Raw genomic sequence first — 22,838 nt, forward strand, 5'->3', positions numbered from 1 at the left:
GCCCTGTCCACCATGGTTTCCACGCCCTGCTCCGCTGCTATCAAGCACCGCCCCTTGGGCTGCTCAGGCCCTGATGTCTCCAGGCTCCACCCCCTTCCCCATCTCTGGGCGCTGGCCTCTTGGCTGCTGCAGTCTACACCTCAACACTGCCTCTTCCCATCTTCAAGCCCCGCCTCTCCAGGTTCCTCAAACCCCCGGCGCTCAGTGCCCCCCCACCCCTCCCTCGGATCCTGGGTCACAGTCCCCACGGCTGGTGGGTCGCTAGACCTGCGGGACCCTGGAATGGTTCTGCCTCCCATGGCGCAGGAGGCTTGACCACGTGTGGCGCCCCATACTAGGTTTTTTTAAAATTTTATTTATTTATTTATTTTTGACAGGCAGAGTGGACAGTGAGAGAGAGACAGAGAGAAAGGTCTTCCTTTTGCCGTTGGTTCACCCTCCAATGGCTGCTGCGGCCGGCGCATCGCGCTGATCCGAAGCCAGGAGCCAGGTGCTTCTGGTCTCCCATGGGGTGCAGGACCCAAGCACTTGGGCCATCCTCCACTGCACTCCCAGGCCATAGCAGAGAGCTGGCCTGGAAGAGGGGCAACCGGGACAGAATCCGGTGCCCCAACCGGGACTAGAACCTGGTGTGCCGGCGCCGCAAGGCGGAGGATTAGCCTATTGAGCCGTGGCGCCGGCCCCCGTACTAGGTTTTGAAGCGAAGGACCAGGTCTAGAAATCGCAGCTGGGGCCTGGGGACAGAGTTGGGTGGCTGCATGGATGCCGAGGCGCTGGGCACAGAGGCAGAGCCGCATCCCCTGGCCTCACCTGGCTCTGAGCTGGGGCTCCCTGTGCCATCCGTGCCTCCAGAGCTGAGACCCGGGCGAGGAGGCCGTGTCCCCTGGCCTAACCCAGACCTCACGCCAGTTGGCTTGTGTTCTGGGAGAAGGGAATGCTCTCAGACCGTCAGCTGTTTGCACCACGAAAGACTTCAGAGTCGGAGAGAAAGCGGGAGATGGAGAGAGAGAGAGATCTGAACGTAGGGACCAGCAAGAGAGAAATGGCAAGAGACGGAAATAACCAGAAGTCGTGGGCTGGTCAGAAATGCAGGAGATGAGAGAGAACAGCGACAGATACTAATAGAGGCTGGAGGGAGCGAGGAGAGGGTGTTTCTGGTGGGCTGCCGTGGACATGTGAGCTGCGGTCAGGGACTGGACCCACAGGGATCTGTCAGGCCACCTGCCCTCTTACCCTCCACTGGAGCCTCCCCCTCCCCTGAGGCAGGCAGCTCACCAGTATCCTGCTGTCTGTGCTGGTCTTGATCTCATCTCTGATTTCATGCCAGCATCTTCCTCCCTGCCTTAGCCCATCTCTGCCTCTGTCTTGAACTGTCTCACAGCCCTCTTCTCCCATTTTTTTTTAATTTTTATTTTTTTGCTTGGGCCTCCCTAGCTGGTGGCTCTCACACTCCCCTGTGGACCTCAGATTTGCCACCTGTCTGAGACAGGGAGACAAGGGAGACTATTTTGTGAGTGGGTGGGGCCCTTAAGGAAATGGGCAGAATTAGGGGAGACCAAAGGGCCCAGCCCCGACAGTAAGGTGTGGCCTCATCCTCTCCACTTTCTCAGGAAGAGACCCTGAGCAACTAGGGAGAGACAGACAGGAAGAAAGCTGACAAGACAGAGAGAAGCCAGAGTGCACAGAGAGGCAGAGATACCAGCAGAGAAAAGGGCAGGAAGACGATAAACAGGATGAAAGTGAGAAGGGGAGAGATTAAGAGAGCAAAAGCAGGGCTGGGCATTGTGGCATAGCAGCTTAAGCTACCACTTCCCACATCAGCATCCCATATGGGTACAGGTTCTAGTCCTGGCTACTCCACTTCCTGTCCAGCTCTCTGCTATGGCCTGGGAAAGCAGTGGAAGATGGCCCAAGTGCTTGGGCCCCTGCACACACGTGTGTGGGAGACCCTGATGGAGTTTCAGTCTCCTGAAAGATTTGCTTCTTTGAAAGGCAGTTACAGAGAAAGGGGTCTTCCATCAGCTGGTTCACTCTCCAAATAGCCACAATGGCTGGGAATGGGCCAGGCCAAATCCAGCAGTCGAAAGCTTCATAATTCTTTTAAGAAATAGTATAATAGAACATTATATATATATATATATATACATATATATACATATAATCATTTTCACTGTTTCATATCTTTTTTTTTAAGATTTATTTTTTACTTGAGAGTCACAGTTACACAGAGAGAGGAGAGGCAGAGAGAGAGAGGTCTTCCATGTGCTGGTTCACTCCCCAGTTGGCTGCAACGGCTGGAGCTGCAACAGCTGGAGCTGCACCGATCCGAAGCCAGGATCCAGGAGCTTCTTCTAGGTTTCTCACGTGGGTGCAGGGGCCCAAGGACTCAGGCCATAGCAAAGAGCTGGATTGGAAGTAGAGCAGCCGGGACTAGAACCGGCGCCCATATGGGATGCTGGCACTTCAGGCCAGGGTGTTAACCCGCTGCGCCACAGCGCCAGCCCCAGAACATTATATATTTTAAAAAGAGAAGGCAGGGAAAAGAGGCAGAGAGAAGTGAGAGACTGAATCAAAGCAGAGAGGGGGAGAGAAAAGGAGAAAGTCCCAAGTGCACACTTTACCTTGAGCCTGCGTGTGCTGCTCTGAGTGTTCCCATTTCTTCATCCCTTCAGTGGCAGTTGCCAGAGGGGTGGGGCAGCACAGAGCCAGGAGATTCTTCTGGGTCTCCCACGCGGGTGCAGAGGCCAAAGGACTTGAGCCACCCTCCACTGCTTTCCCAGGCTGGATCAGAAGTAGAGCAGCCAGGACTCGAACCGGTGCCCATAAGAGATGCCTGCACTACAGGCGGCTGCTTAGCCCACTAAGCCACAGTGCCAGGCCCAAGCCCTGCCCCTTTCACCCCCACCCTGCAGCACCTGCAAAGTGACCTTTAGAGATCAGCTCTCTGATGTTGAGAAGTGGGAAACATTGTTCATTTAAAAACAAACAAACAAACAAACTTTGGGGACTGGTGCTATGGCGCAGCGGGTTAAAGCCCTGGCCTAAAGCGCCAGCATCCCATATGGGTGCCGGTTCGAGTCCCAGCTGCTCCTCTTCAGATCCAGTTCTCTGCTATGGCCTGGGATAACAGTGAGGATGGCCCAGGTCCTTGGGCCCCTGCACCCATGTGGGAGACCTGGAGGAAGCTCCTGGCTCCTGGCTTCAGAACGGCGCAGCTCCGGCCATTGCAGCCATCTGGGGAGTGAACCAGCAGATGGAAGACCTCTCTCTCTGCTCTATCTCTCTCTAACTCTGTCTTTCAAATAAATAAAATAAATATTTTTAAAAAACTTTGATTTCAGAAAAGTTTTAAATTTACCAAACAAAATTTATAAAGTAGTACAAATAATTTTCATGTACCCTACACCCAGCTTCCCCAATGTTAGCATATTTTTTTTTGACAGGCAGAGTGGACAGAGAGAGAGAGAGAGACAGAGAGAAAGGTCCTCCCTTGCCGTTGGTTCACCCTCCAATGGCCGCCGTGCTGGCTGGCGCACTGCGCTGATCCGAAGCCAGGAGCCAGGTGCTTCTCCTGGTCTCCCATGGGGTGCAGGGCCCAAGGACTTGGGCCATCCTCCACTGCACTCCCGGGCCACAGCAGAGAGCTGGCCTGGAAGAGGGGCAACCAGGACAGAATCTGGTGCCCCAACCGGGACTAGAACCCGGTGTGCCGGCGCTGCAAGGTGGAGGATTAGCCTATTGAGCCGCGGTGCCGGCCTTGTTAGCATATTATTATGATATATTTGTCACAATCTATAAAACACACCCAGCTTTGCCTATTAACACCTCTTATTAGTATAATAAACTTGTCACAATTAATGAACCACACCCAGCTTCCCCTGTTTTCTTTTTTTAAAGAGGAAATTAATTTTTTAAAGATTTATTTATTTATTTGAGAGGCAGAGTTACAGAGATTGAGAGAGACAGAGAGAAAGGTCTTCCATCTGCTGGTTCATGCCCCCAAATGGCCACAATGGATGGAGCTGGGCTGAACTGAAACCAGGAGCCAAGAGCTTTCTCCGGGTTTCCCATGCGGGTTCAGGAGCCCAAGCATTTGGGCCATCTTCCACTGCTTTCCCAGGCTGTAAGCAGAGCTAGATCAGAAGAAGAGCAGCTGGGACTCAAACTCATGCCAATATGGGATGCTGGCATCACAGGAGGAGGCTTAGCCTACTAGGCCACAGTGCTGGCCCGCTTCTTCTTTCTTTTTAATATTTATTTATTTGAGGGCCGGCACTGTGGCTCAATAGGCTAATCCTCCGTCTGCGGCGCCAGCACCCCAGGTTCTCGTCCCAGTCGGGGCACCAGATTCTGTCCCGGTTGCCCCTCTTCCAGGCCAGCTCTCTGCTGTGGCCAGGGAGTGCAGTGGAGGATGGCCCAAGTGCTCGGGCCCTGCACCCCATGGGAAACCAGGAGAAGCACCTGGCTCCTGGCTTTGGATCAGCGCGGTGCGCCGGCCACAGCGGCCATTGAGGGGTGAACCAACGGAAAAGGAAGACCTTTCTCTCTGTCTCTCTCTCTCTCACTGTCCACTCTGCCTGTCAAAAAAAAAGATTATTAAAAAAATTATTTATTTGAGAAGTAGACTTACAGAGGGAGAGAAAGGGAGAGTCTTCCATCTGCTAGTTCACTTCCCAAATGGCTGAAGCAGCTGGAGTTGGGCCGATCCAAAGCCAGGAGCTTCTTCCGGGTCTCCCACGTGGGTGTAGGGGCCCAAGGACTTGGGCTATCTTCCACTGCTTTCCCAGACCATAAACAGGGAGCTGGATGGGAAGAGGAGCAGCTGGGACACCAACCGGTGCCCATATGAGATGCAGGCACCACAGGGGGAGAGCTAGCCTACTACACCACAGCACCCACCTCCCATGTTTTCAATCAACTCTACCTAATCCCCCTCCCTTCCAGCCTCTGAGGATCACCATTCTCTATTCAGACAGATGTTTTGTCTGTCTGTGTCTGGCTTACTTCACACGATGTCCTCCAGTTCCATGCATTTTGCTGCAAATGACAGGATTTCATTCTTTTTTATGGCTTAATAGTATTCCATCATGTATATATGACCCATTTTCTCTTTTTTGTTTTTAAATATTTATTTATTTATTTGAAAGCCCGAGTTACAGAGAGAGAGGAGAGACAGAGAATCTTCCATCCATTGATTCACTCTCCAAATGGCCACAAGGAGCAGGGCTGGGCCAGGCAGGAGCCAGGAGCCAGGAGCTTCCTCCCTGTCTCGCACGTGGGTGCAGGGGCCCAAGGAATTAGGCCATCTTCCACTGCTTTCTCAGGCCATCGTAGAGAGCTGGATTGGAAGTAGAGCAGCCAGGACTCAAACTGGCACCCATAAGGGATGCCAGCACTGTAGGCGGTGGCTTTACCCGCTATGCCACAGCACTGACCCCAACACATTGCCATTATCAAATCATATGATGCTGGATGCCTTGCTTGATCCCTTATCTTGGCTGTTGTGAACAGTGCTGCAATAAACATGGTGGTGTAGTCATGTTTGCTACACAAGCCCGCTTAGGGCAGCCTCTGGGAAATCTGCAGTGTCATCAAATTAGCAAGCATGTGAAAGAGAAGGTAGGGGGGTGGGGTGCGCCAATGGTCACATCCAATGTGACGGAGAAACTTTCCTTCTGCTATCCTCATCTGGATATAAGGGAACAGAAACACCGAGAGGTTAAGCAAGGTGTCCACAGCTATGCTGTCGTTCAAAATTAGGCACCAACCACCGATACCCAAGAGACAAAAACTGATGCATGGGAAGCGGTTGATTCAAGAAGCCAGTGTTCTTGCGGGGAGGAGACTTCCTCAGCCCCTGCACCCACGTGGGAGACCAGGAAGAAGCTCCTGGCTCCTGGCTTTGGATCGGCGCAGCTCCGGCCATTGCGGCCATCTCTCTGTCTCTACCACTCTCTGTAACTCTCTTTCAAATAAATTTAAAAAATAAATCTTAAAAAAAAAATAAACCTTGGGGCTGGCACTATGGCGTAGTGGGTAAAGCAGTAGAAGGTTGCCCAAGTCCTTGGGCCCCTGCACCCACATGGGAGACCTGGAAGAAGCTCCTGGCTTCAGATTGGCACAGCTCCGGTTGTTGCAGCCATCTGTGGAGTGAACCAGAGGGTGGAAGACCTTTCTCTCTGTCTCTCCTTCTCTTTTTGTGTAACTCTGACTTTCAAGTATATAAATAAATTTAAAAAAAAAAACCTTCTGTGTGTGCTTAGTGCTCCAGAGACATCACGTAGAACGTCAGTGCCCGGACAATACACTCAATTGCAATTATAATTATAAGTTGCAATTATAGTGGTCACTGGAAGGTTACTCCAGGCCATCGTGACAATTTCAGAGTCCCCTTCATCAAAGTAATCTTTTTTTTAAAGTCTTTATTATTATTATTTTTAAAATTTATTTGAGAGGTAGAGTTCACTCCCCAGATGGCCGCAGTGGCCGAAGCTAGGCCAATCCAAAGCCAGGAACAAGGAGCTTCTTCCGGGTCTCCCACGTGGGTGCAGGGGCCTAACAATTTGGGCCATCTTCTACTGCTTTCCCAGGCCACAGCAGAGAGCTGGATGGAAGTGGAGCAGCCAGGTCTCTAACCGGCGCCCACATGGGATGCTGGTGCCGCAGGCGGAAGGTTAGCCTACTGCACCACACTGCCAACCTCAAACAATGCTTTCAAGAACATGCTTACCCTTAATGGAAGTCGAGTTGGCCTGGGGACCGAGCATTGGCACATGGCTCTCTAGTCCTATGAGCACTCAGCACAAATGTCCTCGGCACGGTTTCTGGTTCTATGATGCAGGATGGAATGTACCCCTCCACAGCTGAAGGAAGCAGAGATGCTTTTAGCTAATTACAAGAGACACTCATTACTAAGGCTAGGCTTGGGAATATCATTAGGTGAGCGTTAGAAAGAAGAAAAAAATAATCCGACTCATGACGCTGAATTTTTCTTGCAAAATATAAAGGATGGAGCCAAAGGACATTTTAAAAAATTCCAATGAAATAATGCCCATGCTGTGTTTTCCTTCTAGAAAACAAAATCACAATTCCTTTAGCCTCTGTCCCCACTTAACCCTATTGCCTCAGTCATTTCAGTTTGCATGGATTTTTCTGCACACGTCTCATTTCCCTGAGGCTGAAGTCTGACTCCTATGCTCGAAGAGGTTATGTGGAGAGTGAGATTCCTTGGAGGCCATTTTGTTCACAGAGGCATCTTGAGATACAGCAGGTGCTGTGTGGTCCTCAGGTGTTAACTGTGCATGGTACTCTTACTTTATCCCTCAACCTGGCTATGGGGGTACCTCCAGGTTTAATGCTTTTTGTTGGTTAAATCCATATCCCTAGAGCCATAGAAAATATTCCCTTGCTTTCCTCAGCCACAGCAAGAGTTTGATGGTTTTTGTGAGGCCAGATAAACATACAGATACATTGACCCAAAAAGACATACTCAAATTCAAGGCACGTATAATTGACTCAAGGTCAATAGCCACAATATGTAAAGGGCTCCTAAGAAACAATAAGAAAAAGACAAGGTACCCAATTGAAAATCAGGCAAAGGGTATGGGAAAGTATTACACAAAAGAGGAAACTTTTCTTGCTAATGCAGACCCTGGAAGACAGTGGTGATGGCTCAAGTAATTGGATCCCACCCACCCATGTGGGAGACCTGGATTGAGTTCCTAGCTCCCTGCTTCAGGACAGCCCAGCCCCAGCCATCGTGGGCATTTTCAGAGTGAACCAGCAGGTGGGGGAATCTCTCTTTATCTCTATTCCTCTATAAATAAATGAATAAATAGAAATAATAGGGTGGATGTTTAGCTTAGTGTCTAAGACACCAGTTAAGACACCTGCATCCCTGAGTTCAATACCTGTCTCTGGCTCCTGACTCCAGCTTCCTGCTAATGCAGACTCTATGAGGCATCTGTGATGGCCCAAGTAATCGGGTTCCTCCCACCCAAACCTGGCCATTGCTGGCAGTTGGGGAGCAAACTAGCAGATGGGAGTTCTCTTGCTCGCTCGCTCTTGCTCTCTCTCTTGCTCTCTCTTTGCCTTTCAAATAAGTTTTCAAAAGTAAAACAAAACAAAACAAAACAAACTTGTTTCTATCACTATCCAAAAAAGCAAACACATCTAAATGGATAATATGCATATGAAAATATGTGCACAGTAAATAGGGAACCGTGGTTCATTCAATTCGATGGACAAAAAAATTTTTAAATTTTATGATACCGAGTGTTAGTATAAACCCCTGGACATGGGGAGTGTCATTCACAGCTGGTGGGAGCTTAATAGATACAACAATTGCTTTGGAGAACGAGTGGGCAATACCTCTTAGAGCTGCCCATCTACACACCCCTCACCATGGCGCTACTTCCAGGTAGATACCACATGGACATGTGTGCCAATGTTAGCCAAAGACAGAAAGGAGTGTTTATAGCAGTGTGACTCATACTAGCTCCAAACAAAAAGTACTTTGAATGCACGTCCATCAAAGGATGGAGAAACTAACACTGGCGCATTCAAATAATGGAAAACGAAAGAGCAAAGTGTTCGGAGCTAGGTCTCCATGGATTGCTCACATTCCTTGTGGTCCATGCCTTTTAGCAAAGAGCATGCTGGAACAGAGAGGCAGCCTTGGTAGTCAGAGATACTGTATACCTCCAGTAGGGTTTAAACTCAGAAATGTCCCCCCAACACCCCACCAGGAGATCTCTCTCATTCCAGGGTAATCTCTCTCCACAGAGAAGATGACAGGCACATGTGCCAGCAGCCTTATAAAAGTTTAGTCTTGGGGCCGAACCTGTGGCATAGTGGGTAAAGCCCCAGCCTGCAGCGCCAGCACCCCATATGGTTCTAGTCCCGGTCGGGGCGCCGGATTCTGTCCCGGTTGCCCCTCTTCCAGGCCAGCTCTCTGCTGTGGCCCGGAAAGGCAGTGGAGGATGGCCCAAGTCCTTGGGCCCTGCACCTGCATAGGAGACCAGGAGAAGCGCCTGGCTCCTGCCTTCGCATCAGCGCGGTGCGCCGGCCGCAGTGGCCATTGGAGGGTGAACCAATGGCAAAGGAAGACCTTTCTCTCTGTCTCTCTCTCTCACTGTCCACTCTGCCTGTCAAAACAAACAAACAAAGTTTAGAGTCTCCTAATTTCAGGCTCCTCACTGCTGCTGCAACCTACGAGATGCACAGGAGCCATCTGGCCTAGTGCGAAATGGGGCGTAAGGAATCCTTGCAACATATCGTCCTGGCTGATTTTTGCTGTGAGTAATAAGTGAATTAACCAGTTTGAAGAATCTGTTTGTTCAGTACAGATGCATTTTGGGGGGATACCTTTGACCCATGGTTGGTTGGATCTGTAGATGTTTAACGAACTTGTGGATGTGGATGGCCAGCTGCCCTCCAGCCAAAGACCACAGGGGAACAGACCAGCAATCTTCAGTTTTTTAAAAAATAATATAAAGAAAAGAGCTTTCATGTTTTTCATAGATACAATTTTTTAAAGATTTACTTATTTATTTGAAAGTCAGAGTTACACAGAGAGAGGAGAGGCTGAAAGAGAGAGAGAGAGAGTCTTCCAAGGTTCACTCTCCAGATAACTGCAACGGCCAGAGCTATGCCGATCTGAAGCCAGGAGTTTGTTCTGGTCTCCCACGTGGGTGCAGGGGCCCAAGGACCTGGGCCATCTTCCACTGCTATCCCAGGCCATAGCAGAGAGCTGGATCGGAAGAGGAGCAGCCAGGACTAGAACCGGTGTCCACATGGGATGCCAGTGCTTCAGGCCAGGGCGTTAACCTGCTGCGCCACAGTGCCGACCCCTCATAGATACAATTCTAAGAAAATAGCCATACTTGGCCGGCGCCACGGCTCACTTGGCTAATCCTCCACCTGTGGCACCGGCACCCTGGGTTCTTGTCCCAGTTGGGGCACCGGTCCTGTCCTGGTTGCTCCTCTTCCAGTCCAGCTCTCTGCTGTGGCCCAGGTGCTTGGGCCCTGCACCCGCATGGGAGACCAGGAGGGGGCGCCTGGCTCCTGGCTTCGGATCAGCGCAGCGCGCCGGCCGTGGCAGCCATTTGGGGGTGAACCAATGGAAGGAAGACCTTTCTCTGTCTCTCAACTCTGCCTGTCCAAAAAAAAAAAAAAAAAAAAAAAAAAGGCATACTTGCCTCGTTTGCTCCCTTCCCCATCCCCCCTCCTTATTTCCTTTCTTTTTATCCTTTAATTTTTGCAATAGCCTTTTTTTGTATTTCATATATGCAGTTTTAAGAGCATAGTGATACTTCCCACCATACACTCCCTCCCTCCCAGACCAGCAACTTAACAGAGTGGATTTATTAGCTCATTGCAGTGAGAGAAAATATGCACCATGGGGAACCATGGGCCATCTCACTTTAAAAGGCTGTCAAGCGGTATGGCAGGTGGGAGTTGGGGGGGATTTGACCTAATAGTTAAAACCTTGCATGCCAAGGATCCGAACACCTGGGTCAGCTCTGGCTCCTGACTCCAGCTCCCTACTGAATGCAGGCCCTGAGAGGCAGAGGTGATGGCTCATGTAGTTGCATTTTTTTTTTTTGACAGGCAGAGTGGATAGTGACAGAGAGAGAGAGAGACAGAGAGAAAGGTCTTCCTTTGCCGTTGGTTCACCCTCCAATGGCCGCTGCAGCCAGCGCATCGTGCTGATCCAAAGCCAGGAGCCAGGTGCTTCTCCTGGTCTCCCATGGGGTGCAGGGCCCAAGCACTTGGGCCATCCTCCACTGCCTTTCCGGGCCACAGCAGAGAGCTGGCCTGGAAGAGGGGCAACCGGGACAGAATCCGGCGCCCCGACCAGGACTAGAACCCGGTGTGCCGGCGCCGCAACGCGGAAGATTAGCCTGTTGAGCCACGGCGCCGGCCAAGTAGTTGCATTTCTGCCACCTACCTATAAGACCTTGATGGCATTCCTGGCTCCTGTGTGGGAGCGGAGCTAGTGGATGGGATCTCTCTCTCTCTCTCTCTCAAATAAATAAATAAATAACTTTTTTAAAAAAGATTTATTTATTTATTTGAAAGTCAGAGTTACAGAAAGAGAGAGAGAGAGAGAGATCTTCCATTCACTGGTTCACTCCCCAGTTGGCTGCAACGATTGAAGCTGTGCTGATCTGAAGCCAGGAACTTCTTCCAGGTCTCCCACATGGGTGCAGGGGCCCAAGCAAAGCACTTGGGCCATCTTCCATTGCTTTCCCAGGCCACAGCAGAGAGCTGGATCAGAAGTGGAGCAGCCAGGATTCGAACCGGCATCCATATGGGATGCTGGTGCTGCAGACGGCAGCTTTACCAGCAGTGCCATGGCGCCAGCCCCTGTTTTTCTCTTGCTCTATCCCAGTCACAGAGCAGTTTTGTCTGATGTTGATGTTGTATGGGATAGTTCACGTTCAGGAGCATAGCAGGAGACCATAACCACAAAGTGTGTTAAGCCAGCTCCTCACAACACACAGGATCATGTGATGATGAATCAGGCCAGCTCCTGAATGTCAGGGACTTCATTTCTCTTCCTCATCCCTTTTGGTCAAGGTCAGTGTTGTGGTTAACTTGCAAAGGTGGGATAGACCCCCCCCACACACACACACTCATACAAACACCAAATCTGGTTTGGATCTCAAGTCTGATGACGCTACACACATACCCAGAAGGAACAACAAGTTTATTACATTGTGAGACGTTCTGCAGAGAGCATGGCTGGCTCCCAAGCTGATCTGGAAAGGTCTGGAGAGACCAGGGAAAGAATTGCTGTGGATAGGGGGTCGGGCTGGAGTGAGGGGGTCCCACAGTCAGACTGGCACTTGGGTGCTCTGAACATTTTGCCAGTGTCAAACCAGGGAGCACCAAGGCTTTCTCATCAACATACCCAGGGGGTACATGGGAGAGGTGAAGCCTCAAAGCTGTCAGCAAACAACAAAAATGGAGTCTGGGATGGGCATTTGGGGCAGTGGTTAAGACAGCTTTGGGCTGGCGCCATGGCTCACTAGGCTAATCCTCTGCCTGCGGCGCCAGCACACCGGGTTCCAGTCCTGGTCGGGGCGCCGGATTCTGTCCCGGTTGCTCCTCTTCCAGGCCAGCTCTCTGCTGTGGCCCGGAAAGGCAGTGGAGGATGGCCCAAGTGCTTGGGCCCTGCACCCCATGGGAGACCAGGAGAAGCACCTGGCTCCTGGCTTTGGATCAGCGCGGTGCACCGGCCGCAGCGGCCATTGGAGGGTGAACCAATGGAAAAAGGAAGACCTTTCTCTCTCTCTCTCTCTCTCTCTCTCTCTCTCTCTCTCTCACTGTCCCCTCTGCCTGTCAAAAAAAAAAAAAAAGACAGCTTTGGAGCTCCAACCCTGTGACACAGCAGGTTAAGCCACTGTCTACAGTGCCGGCATCCCACACGGGCACCAGTTCGAGTCCTGAGTGCTCCACTTCTGATCCAGCTTCCTGCTGATGCACCTGGAAAAGCAGTAGAAGATGGCCCAAGTGCTTGGGCCCCTACACTCACATGGGAGACCCGGAAGAAGCTCCTGGCTTCAGCACAGTCCATCCTGGTTGCTGTAGCCATTTGGGTAGTGAACCAGCAGATAAATGGAAGATATTCTCTCTCTCTCTCTCTCTCTCTCTCTCTCTCTCTCTCTCTCTCTCCCTCGCTGTCAAATAAAATGAAATATATATTATATATATAATAAAATTTTTTTAAAAAGGAGTCTGTTACAGTTAGACAAAGTCCGGCCATGGGACATGATTGGAAGCTATTCTGGCCTTCACCATTGCAGAGATTCTGCTGAATGATGGTAACTCAAAGAAAGCTGGAGTGGTTTTTGTGTTTTTCTAATAACAGCCATTTTAGGAGCTGGTACAGTGGCATATAGCAGCTTAAACTGCTGGCATCCCTTATGGGTGCTGGTTCGAGTCCTGGCTGCTCCACTTCTGATCCAGCTCTCTGCTATGGCCTAGGAAAGCAGTAGAAAATGCCCCAAGTCCTTGGGCCCCTGCCCCCATGTGGGAGACCCAGAGGAGACCCCATGTGGGAGATCCTGGATCCTGGCTTTAGATTAGCCCAGTTCTAACTGTTGTAGCCATTTAGGGAATGAGCCAGTGGATGAAATCTCTCTCTCTCTCTCTCTCTCTCTCTCTCTCTCTCTCTGTGCCTTTAAAATAAATAAAACAAATCTTTAAAAAACCAACCATTCTAACTGGATGAGTTTATATGTTAACTGTAGTTTTGATTTGCATTTCCGTGGTGATCAATGATGTTGAGTATTTTCAGGTAGTTGTTAGCCATTTGAATATTTTGTTTTGAGAAATGCCTGTTCAAATCATTTGCCCATTTTTAAAAAGATTTATGTATATATGTCTGTATTTGAAATGCAGAGTGACAGAGAAGTGGGAGGGAGAGGTAAAGCAGCTGCCTGCAGTGCCAGCATCTCATAAGGGCGCCGGTTTGAGTCCTGGCTGCTCCACTTCTGATCCAGCTCTCTGCTATGGCCTGGGAAAGCAGTAGAAAATGCCCCAAGTCCTTGGGCCCCTGCCCCCATGTGGGAGACCCAGAGGAGACCCCATGTGGGAGATCCTGGATCCTGGCTTTAGATTAGCCCAGTTCTAACTGTTGTAGCCATTTAGGGAATGAGCCAGTGGATGAGATCTCTCTCTCTCTCTCTCTCTGTGCCTTTAAAATAAATAAAACAAATCTTTAAAAAACCAACCATTCTAACTGGATGAGTTTATATGTTAACTGTAGTTTTGATTTGCATTTCCGTGGTGATCAATGATGTTGAGTATTTTCAGGTAGTTGTTAGCCATTTGAATATTTTGTTTTGAGAAATGCCTGTTCAAATCATTTGCCCATTTTTAAAAAGATTTATGTATATATGTCTGTATTTGAAATGCAGAGTGACAGAGAAGTGGGAGGGAGAGGCAAAGCAGCTGCCTGCAGTGCCAGCATCTCATAAGGGTGCCGGTTTGAGTCCTGGCTGCTCCACTTCTGATCCAGCTCTCTGCTATGGCCTGGGAAAGCAGTAGAAGATGGCCCAAGTCCTTGGGCCTCTGCACCCACATGGGAGACCCAGAAGAAGCTCCTGGCTCCTCGCTTCAGGTCGGCGCAGCTCCAGCCATTGCAGCCATCTGCGGAGTGAACCAGCAGATGGAAGACCTCTCTCTGGTAATTCTGCCTTTCAAATAAATAAATAAATATTTAAAAAATTCCCCAACTGGCCACTTGCTTCATCAAACACAGCAAGGGAGCAAGAGTCTGCTCATTCAACCTTATTTTTCACAGCATCACAGACATGTAATCACATCTAGCCAATCATCTTTGGTCATGCACACTTGGGGGGGATTATGTAAGGCTGTGAACAGCAGAGGTGGGGGGGTGGCACGAGAGCCATGCTAAGTGCATGTCCATTACACATTCCTGAGTGTATAGTCTTCAGGTCGGCAAGGGGGATATGCATAAGGGTGTTCATTTTAAAGTCATTTGTGTTTTTAAAAAGATATATTTATTTGAAAGGCAGAGTGTCAGAGAGAGGAAAAGAGAGAGACAGAGAGAGATAGAGATAGAGAGGAGTAGAGAGAGAGAGAGAGAGATGAGGGGAAGGATCTTTCAATTGCTGGTTCACTCCTCAAATGGCTGCCACAACCAGGTCTGGGCCAGGCCAAAGCCAGGAGCCTAGAACTCCACTTGAGTTTCCCACATGGGAACCATCAGCTGCTGCCTTCCTAAGCACATTAGCAGGAAGCTGAATCAGAAACAGAGCAACTAGGGCTCTAATCAGCACTTTGATATGGGATGCTGGTGTTGAAAGTGGTGGCTTATGGGGCTGGTGTTGTGACCCATAAGACTAAGCCATCACCTGAGATGCCAGCATCCCATGTGGGTGACGTTTTGAGTCCTGGCTGTTCCATTTCTGATCCAGCTCCCTGCCTATGTGCCTGGGAAAGCAGCAGAACATGACCCAAGTGCTTGAAGACCCATAGGAGACCTGGATGGAATAGTAGGCACCTGGCTTCTGCCCAGCCCAGCCCCAGCTGTTGTGTCCATCTGGAGAGTGAACCCAACAGATGGAAGATCAATCTCTCTCTCTCTGTCTCCCTCTCTATGTAGCAAAAGAAAGAAAGAGAGAGAGAGGGAGAGAGAGAGAAAGAGAGAGAGTGTGTGTTGGCTCAGCCTGCTGCGCCACAACACCAATCCTTATTATAAAATTATTTTAATACTCAAGAGATGGAGACAATTAAAATCTGTTGAATAGATCCTCCCACAGCAACACAGATGAGTCTTTTCTTTATATAAGTTATGCTATGTTACTATCCTTAACGATTTTTTAAAGAATTTTTTACAATTTATTTTGACACAGACAGTGAGAGAGAGAGAGAGAGAGAGAGAGAGAGAGAGGTCTTCCTTCCATTGGTTCACCCCCCAAATGGCCACTACGGCTGGAGCTGTGCCAATCCAAAGCCAGGAGCCAGGTGCTTCCTCCTGGTCTCCCATGGGGTGCAGGGCCCAAGCACTTGGGCCATCCTCCACTGCCCTCCCGGGCCACAGTAGAGAGCTGGCCTGGAAGAGGAGCAACCCGGACTAGAACTCGGCGCCCATATGGGATGCCGGTGCCACAGGCGGAGGATTAACCAAGTGAGCCACAGCGCTGGCCCAACGGTTTTTTTATATATTGTTTATATTTTAAATTTATTTGAGAGGCAGAGAGACAGAGAGCTCCCGTTCACTGGTTCACTCTCCAAATGCCAAAAACATCTGGGACAGGGCCAGGCTGAAGCCAGGACCTGGGAACTCCATCCCAGTCTCCCACATGGGCGGCAGGGGCCCAAGGACTTGAGCCTGCCTTCCAGGGTATACATCAGCCAAAGCTGGAGTCAGGAGCTAGAGCTTGAACCGAGGGACTCCAATATGTGACACAGGTGTCCTAACTGGTGTGTTACCTGCTAGGCCCAATGCCCCACTCCTCCCAAAATAGCATTTACTGAGCTCCTACTGAATGTCCTTCTTGCAAAACCTTTAACATCACTCTGAGGTTAGTAACGTCTTTGCGCAGTTCAGCCAAGAATAGAGAACTGAACTGAACGTGGTCACATCACCTGGATAGAACCCAACTCCCTGTGAAGGGCCTAGCCCTCAGCAGGCAATCAGTAATGCTGTAACCAGTGAATAAAATCAAACCCATCTCCTCCTCAAGGAGGGAGAGGTGGTGAACCAGACCCTACTCCACTCCACCGAGTCAGTTTTCTCTGCTTGTCTGCTAAGGCGATAGCAAGGTCTGTTGCTCCGGCAACTGCCCTCCGACTGCCATGACAACCGCCAGTGCAGGCTCCAGCTCTCCACCTTGCCCCTGGGCATCTCCATGGAGACCAGCCAGGTGGAGGGGCTGCTAGAGCCCCGAGGCTGCGCCTGCGTAGATTGGAGGGAGGGAGTGGGCAGGAGGGGGCCCGGCTCCTGGGCGTGCGCAGCCGCAAAGCACCGCAGCCTTGCCCGTTGGCCCCAGCGCTGCGCACTTGCCAGCCAGTCCGCCCGTCCGGAGCCCGGCTCGCTGGGGCAGCATGGCGGGGTCGCCGCTGCTCTGCGGGCCGCGGGCCGGGGGCGTCGGCCTTCTGGTGCTGCTGCTGTTGGGCCTTCTTCGGGCACCCTGTGCACTCTGCGCGCGCCCGATAAAGGTGAGATCTCCCTCTCGCATGGGAATGTGGGGGAGGGGGAAAGGATGCTGAGGGCCAGGATGCTATGGGCAAGGGTAGGGACCGCACTCCCGCTGGAGTCAGCTCCCTCCCAAGACGTGCGGAAAGACAGGGTGGCTCAAGCTCCAGCACTCAGGCTGTGTCTGAGCTTGGTCTCTGCGTGTATAGGTGGCCTTATCCTGGGCTTCGCAGGGCAGCCGCGCCCTGCCCACCCCTCCCGCATCCCAGGCCAGGCTCGGCCCCGCCCCGCCCGCGACCCGCGGCGCTGTCCATGGCACCAGGGCAAATTAAGAAAGGGTGTGTGCGTGTCATTTTGTTGGTGCGTGACGTGATGACAGCGGTGTGGGGGTGTCTTGTCCTTGGAAGTGTGTGTCTTTTGGTTTGACCGCTTCCAAGCATCCCCCAAAGGTGACGTTGTTGTGTCCCAGGGTGTAGTGTGTGTGATACCGGGGCTGCTTGTGTGTGTGACTTTCTCCGTGGGCACGCATTTGTGAATCCTGTGTGCTGGTGTGGTCCATGGGCGTGTCTTTCCGTGTGGTTGTGCCTGTGCCATTTCGTTTTTCTTCCGGAGGGAGGGGTCTTTGCATCTCTGTGTGCATGTTCATGTTGGTTCGGCTGCACTGCGTGCCTGGGAGTTGGTGCGTGTGCTCACGAGGCCATTCCTCTCTGTCTTTGTGGAGCTGTGTCATCGTGGGGAGGGGAGCCATGATGTCTCTGTGCTGCATTGTGTCCAGAGCCGTGGTGCGTCGCCTTGCACCTGAGTAGCACGGAGCCTGGAACTGCGTGAGCAGCCCTGGCTGTGAGCATGTGCAGTTCCTTTCGCGTGGATGTAGAAGCAGTGGGTTGCATGTGCGACATCTGAAGGCCGCATCAGCCCGTTTGAGTGTGTGTGAGGCTATGATTTTCCATGACTGGGTCGTCCCTCTGGGGCCTGAGGGGTGACAGGCGTCAAGCGAAAATTTTAAAAATTTTAAATATCCTACCTAAATAATAATGTATTTAACATACATGAACTATGTGCAAAATAATGAAAAAAATAACTCCCCTGGGTACCCACCACTCACCTTAAAAGAGCATGACCAGTAAAATTCCCTGGGTCAGTCAAATTCCCCCCAGGTCAGTCCCTCCTTGCCCCATAATCATCCTATACTTTCTGTCTATTGGCCCTATACTTTTTTTTTTTTGCACCTTATCACATATGGATAGACCTCTAAATAATCTATTGTTTCATTTCTCCTGTTCAGGAACATCATGGAAATGGAATTATACTGGGTATCTGGCTCCTGGTAGTCACTAGGGGTCACTATGAAGTCCTCAGGGTGTCTGGTAGCATCAGGCAGTCCGCAGTGGATTTCTGGAACTTGCTTCTTTTTTTTTTTTTTTCTTTTCTTCCCCTTAGGCGGTGAACGCCATCCATATTGAAGTGGGTGGCTATAATCCATTTCATTTTTACTGCTGCGTAATATTACATCCTATAGCATGATTCATCCAGCCATTCTTTTTTTTTTTTTTTTTTGGACAGGCAGAGTGGATAGTAAGAGAGAGAGACAGAGAGAAAGGTCTTCCTTTTTGCCGTTGGTTCACCCTCCAATGGCCACTGCGGCCGGCGCATCTCGCTGATCCAAAGCCGGGAGCCAGGTGCTTCTCCTGGTCTCCCATGCAGGTGCAGGGCCCAAGGACTTGGGCCATCTTCCACTGCCTTCCCGGGCCATAGCAGAGAGCTGGCCTGGAAGAGGGGCAACCGGGATAGAATCCGGCGCCCCAACCGGGACTAGAACCCGGTGTGCCGGCGCCGCAAGGCGGAGGATTAGCCAGCCATTCTTAATATGTCGACGACGTACATTGGGTTGCTTCCAGGCCTTTCTCCCCTCCCCCCTTTTATGCTGTTACAAATGGTGCTGCTGTAATCTTTTATGAACTCCTGCCTACTAGCATATGTGCAATTGCTACTCTGGGGTGTAGCACCCCAAGAGTGGGCCGTAGCTTCTTTTTAAACATTGCCAAACTGCTCTTCAAAATTATTTTACTAATTGAATTCCCACCAGCCAGGTGAGAGTTTCCATTTCCAACCCGGTCTCCAGCGGCCCCTGGGCCCCTTCGGGCAGTCACTAAGGCAGTAACTCTGTGTGTGTGTGTGTAGGTGTGTCTCTGGAGGTCTTAAGGATATCTGAAGATATGTGGTGGTTTCCGGTGGCTCTGGAGATGTCTGGGGGATACTTGGGGAGCCACATCTGCAATGCTTCAGGTCTACGGAATCCCCAGGTTAGGGACCCCTGACCTGATGGATGCCGACTTCATCTTTAACCCCACTTCATCTTCCCGCAGGAGCCCCGCGGTCTGAGCGCAGCATCGTCGTCCATGGCTGAGACTGGCGCTGCCCGCCGCTTCCGGCGAGCAGTGCCCCGAGGAGAGGCGGCAGGTGCGGTGCAGGAGCTGGCGCGGGCGCTGGCGCACCTGCTGGAGGCTGAACGGCAGGAGCGGGCGCGAGCCGAGGCGCAGGAGGCCGAGGATCAGCAGGCGCGAGTCTTGGCGCAGCTGCTGCGCGTCTGGGGCGCCCCCCGCTCCTCGGACCCGGCTCTCGGCCTGGACGACGATCCCGACGCGCCCGCGGCGCAGCTCGCCCGCGCCCTGCTCCGCGCTCGCCTGGACCCCGCAGCCCTCGCAGCCCAGCTTGTTCCCGCGCCCGTGCCCGCGGCGGCGCTCCGACCCCGGCCCCCAGTCTACGACGACGGCCCCACGGGCCCGGATGTGGAGGACGCCGGCGACGAGACGCCTGACGTGGATCCTGAGCTTCTGAGGTGACCGGCATGGTGTGGGCGCCTGTGTTCTGGGAGGACGAGGGAGGGGGCCCTAGAAGGAAGTGAGATCCTAGATCCAGGGTGTAGAGGTAAAGATGCTTAGCAAGGGGAACAGTAGGGGAAGGTGGACTCCCGGTGCTGGGGAGGGAGACCCTGATGCCTGCTTTCTGTAGAAAGAGGGAGGTGGCGAAGACATAGTTTTAGGATGGGGGGCGGGACTATCTGTTTCCTGAAAGCGGTGGGGTCGGGGCTGAAGACGGCCAGGTTCCCAGGCAGTATGGGGTTACAGGCCCGGGAGGGGACAAGTGACCACGTCTTCACTGCGCTATGCTCCTGCAGGTACTTGCTAGGGCGGATCCTCACCGGAAACGCGGACTCTGAGGCTGTGAGCGCTCCACGCCGCCTCCGCCGGGCCGCTGACCAGGATCTGGGCCCTGAGGTGCCCCCTGAAGGCGTACTGGGGGCGCTGCTGCGCGTGAAACGCTTGGAGACTCCCGCATCCCAGGCCCCAGCGCGTCGCCTCCTACCACCCTGAGTACCGCCTGCATCCAGTGCGCCCTGGGACCCAGGAGCGCCCCGATCACTCCTACACCCAGCCAGCTCCCCACCCGATTACCCCAGCCAGCCCAACCAAGGTGGCTGCCCTCACAACCCCCAGATCCCTGCCCCCTGACCCCACAATAAACACCATCTGAAGCAACTCTGCGTTTGTCTGTCTGAGTGGTTGTTTCTAGGGTCTGACAGGCTGGGCTTAGTGAAGGCCGTTCTTAGATGAGAACAGAGGGCCCCCACCCTGGGTTTCCAAACATTAAAGATATCCCTGGTCAGTCTATGCCCACTTGGAATCTGTGCCCCCATTGTGAGTACCCCAGCATGGCGGGGGGCGGGGGAGCTCAGGCGGGGGTACCCAGGAGGCTTTGGGGCCACCTTCAGGGCTTGCACCAGCATCTCGCAGTCTGTCCTTGTGGGGACCGGTGGCTGCTTGTGAGGCTTGGGAAGAGGAACACCCACATCCTATATCAGAGTGCCAGTTGGAGTCCAGGCACCTCCACTTAGGATCCAGCTTCCTGCTAACGTACCTGGGAAAGCAGCAGAGGATGGCCCCAAGTGCTTGTGTCCCTATCGCCCATGTGGCAGACCCGGATGGAGTTCCTGGCTTCTGACTTCAGCCTGGCCCAGCCCCAGCTGTTGCAAGCATTTGAGGAGTGAACCAGAATATTCTCATTCTCTCTCTCTCTCCATCACTCTACCTTTCAAATAAATAAATAAATTTGTAAAGGTAGAAGAATAGGATCACAGGATCTACTTTGTTTGTATCTGTTAGCTTGAGCTGTACTAGTTAAATGCCTGCATAGTCAGTTATATGCTATTAGAGGCCTAGCTATACCCTTGCCACAGTCCCTGAAGATATTGGTAGTTGTGGTGGCAGCTGGATCCTGGCCATCTCCCACCTTCTGTTCTACTCCCTAAATGGCCACAAAGCTCCAGGCTGAAGCCAGGAGCCAGGAACTGCATCTGGGTCTCCTATATGGGAGGCAGGGACCCAAGGACTTGAACCATCTTCTGCTGCTTTCCCAGGCCATCAGCAGGGAGCTGGAGCAGAAGTGGAGCAACCGGGACTCGAACTGCTGCTCGTATGGGATGCCGGCACCACAGGTTGCTCGCTACACCATAGCACCAGCCCCCAGGCAGAGACTTTTAAGTGTCTTGTTGGTTTCTACATCCCTTGTACCCTAAGCAGGGCTGAGATACAGTGCACTCCCCCAATTTCCTGAATGAAAGAATTCTCATCATTCAAGTAACATTGTACCCAGTCTCACTCTCACCCACATAACACTTGGCAGCTTCGAAACCTAAGAACACCATTTATTTGATTTTGCACAAAAAAAAAATTTACCAACTTTACAAGACACACTTACCAGCAGACACCCCCATGTTATCAAGAAAGCCCCTCCCCAAATGAAAACAAGAGCGGTATCACCATTACATTCACGGTGAACCACGAAGCTGGTTGCTCAAAGCAAGGCGGGGTCTCATGTTAAGGGAATCAACTTTTTTTTTTTTTGACAGGCAGAGTTAGACACTGAGAGAGAAAGGTCTTTTACCCTGAGCTGGGGGAGGGTCCGCTTTTCTTGACCAAGACCTTAAGGCCCCAGAGCAGGGAAAAGACCTCCTCCACACCTTGCTGTGTCTTGGCTGAGGTCTCCACCAAGGGGGTCCCCCAGCTCTTGGCAAGGGCTGCAGCCGCTGCGTGAGCATCTCCAGCAGTGGTCACAAGGTCACGTTTGTTGCCCACAAGAACGAGGGGCTGGGTGTGGTGAGGATCCCAGCGGCACACACCTGTTGCAGCTGGGCCAAAGAGTTGTAGCTCTTGAGGGATCAACGAGAGCAAAGGCCACCAGCACACCAGCACCAATAGCCATACAGCGGTCATGCAGGGTCCTGTGAGTGGCCCGCCCTGCTGGGTCCGGCGCATTCATAAAACATCCCTCATGGCCCAGGGCCACCTCCTTCCAGTAGGAATCCTGGATGGCGGGTTTTCCAGAAAGCATTGATGGGTTAGCGGGATCGCCAGTGCACTCTCACCCACCATCACTGCCTTGTATTCAGGCAGCTTTTTTGCCAACACCCCTGTAGCGTGCCTGAGCCCAGTGGCTTCCCTCCTAGGAGCTAAGGCTCCGTATACGTTGGCCCAGGTCGAAGATGCTAGACTTTGTTGGCAGTGCCATGCCCCCAACAGGCAGTTTAGGGGAGAAATGTGGACAGCAGGTTCTGCAAGTGGGAAGAGAAGAAAGACAATGGGGAGAGAGAAGTTAGGGGAGACCATGTGGGGGCAAGGTGCCACTGGATGTCATTGAATCAACATCTACTGACTGTGTAGTGTGTCCTCACCACGTTCTGGTATGCTGTATGATTGCTTGTGTTCTTTCTCTCTTCTATGACAAAATCTGTGAAGGCAGCATTTTTCAAACAGCTTTATTTTTGTTAAAGATTTATTTACCTGGGCCCGGCACCGTGGCTCACTTGGTTAATCCTCCGCCTGCAGCGCCGGCATCCCATATGGGCGCCAGGTTCTAGTCCTGGCTGCTCCTCTTCTTGTCCAGCTCTCTGCTGTGGCCCGGGAGGGCAGTGGAGGATGGCCCAAGTGCTTGGGCGCCTGCACCCACGTGGGAGACCAGGGAAAAGCACCTGGCTCCTGCCTTCAGATCGGTACAGCGCTGGCCGTAGTGGCCATTTGGGGGGTGAACCAACGGAAGGAAGACCTTTCTTTCTCTCTTTCTCGCTGTCTGTAACTCTACCTGTCAAATAAATAAAATCTGAAAA

General features: G+C 51.9%; 2 protein-coding genes across 2 annotated transcripts; one reads left to right on the forward strand and one right to left on the reverse strand.

The window, feature by feature from the left end:
• Positions 1–16,584: 16,584 nt before the first annotated feature.
• On the forward strand, positions 16,585–20,206 carry PCSK1N (proprotein convertase subtilisin/kexin type 1 inhibitor). Its single transcript, XM_062184390.1, has 3 exons — positions 16,585–16,698; positions 19,042–19,514; positions 19,854–20,206. The coding sequence occupies exons 1-3, from the start codon at positions 16,585–16,587 to the stop codon at positions 20,047–20,049; spliced, it is 783 nt and encodes a 260-aa protein (XP_062040374.1). The 3' UTR covers positions 20,050–20,206.
• A 1,409-nt stretch (positions 20,207–21,615) lies between these two features.
• ERAS (ES cell expressed Ras) lies at positions 21,616–22,243 on the reverse strand. The gene is given in 5 exon segments (XM_062183109.1): positions 21,616–21,845; positions 21,848–21,875; positions 21,878–22,053; positions 22,056–22,134; positions 22,136–22,243. Coding segments are annotated over 5 exon segments (621 nt in total).
• Between the last annotated feature and the right edge of the window lie 595 nt (positions 22,244–22,838).

The sequence above is a fragment of the Lepus europaeus genome, chromosome X (genome assembly GCF_033115175.1).
Source record: "Lepus europaeus isolate LE1 chromosome X, mLepTim1.pri, whole genome shotgun sequence".
NCBI lineage: Eukaryota > Metazoa > Chordata > Mammalia > Lagomorpha > Leporidae > Lepus > Lepus europaeus.

Coding starts and splice junctions, on each gene's coding strand:
- PCSK1N (XM_062184390.1), top strand. CDS start 16,585: ATGGCGGGGTCGCCGCTGCTCTGCGGGCCGCGGGCCGGGGGCGTCGGC. Junction 16,699..19,041: donor TCTGCGCGCGCCCGATAAAG/GTGAGATCTCCC, acceptor ATCTTCCCGCAG/GAGCCCCGCGGTCTGAGCGC. Junction 19,515..19,853: donor GTGGATCCTGAGCTTCTGAG/GTGACCGGCATG, acceptor ATGCTCCTGCAG/GTACTTGCTAGGGCGGATCC.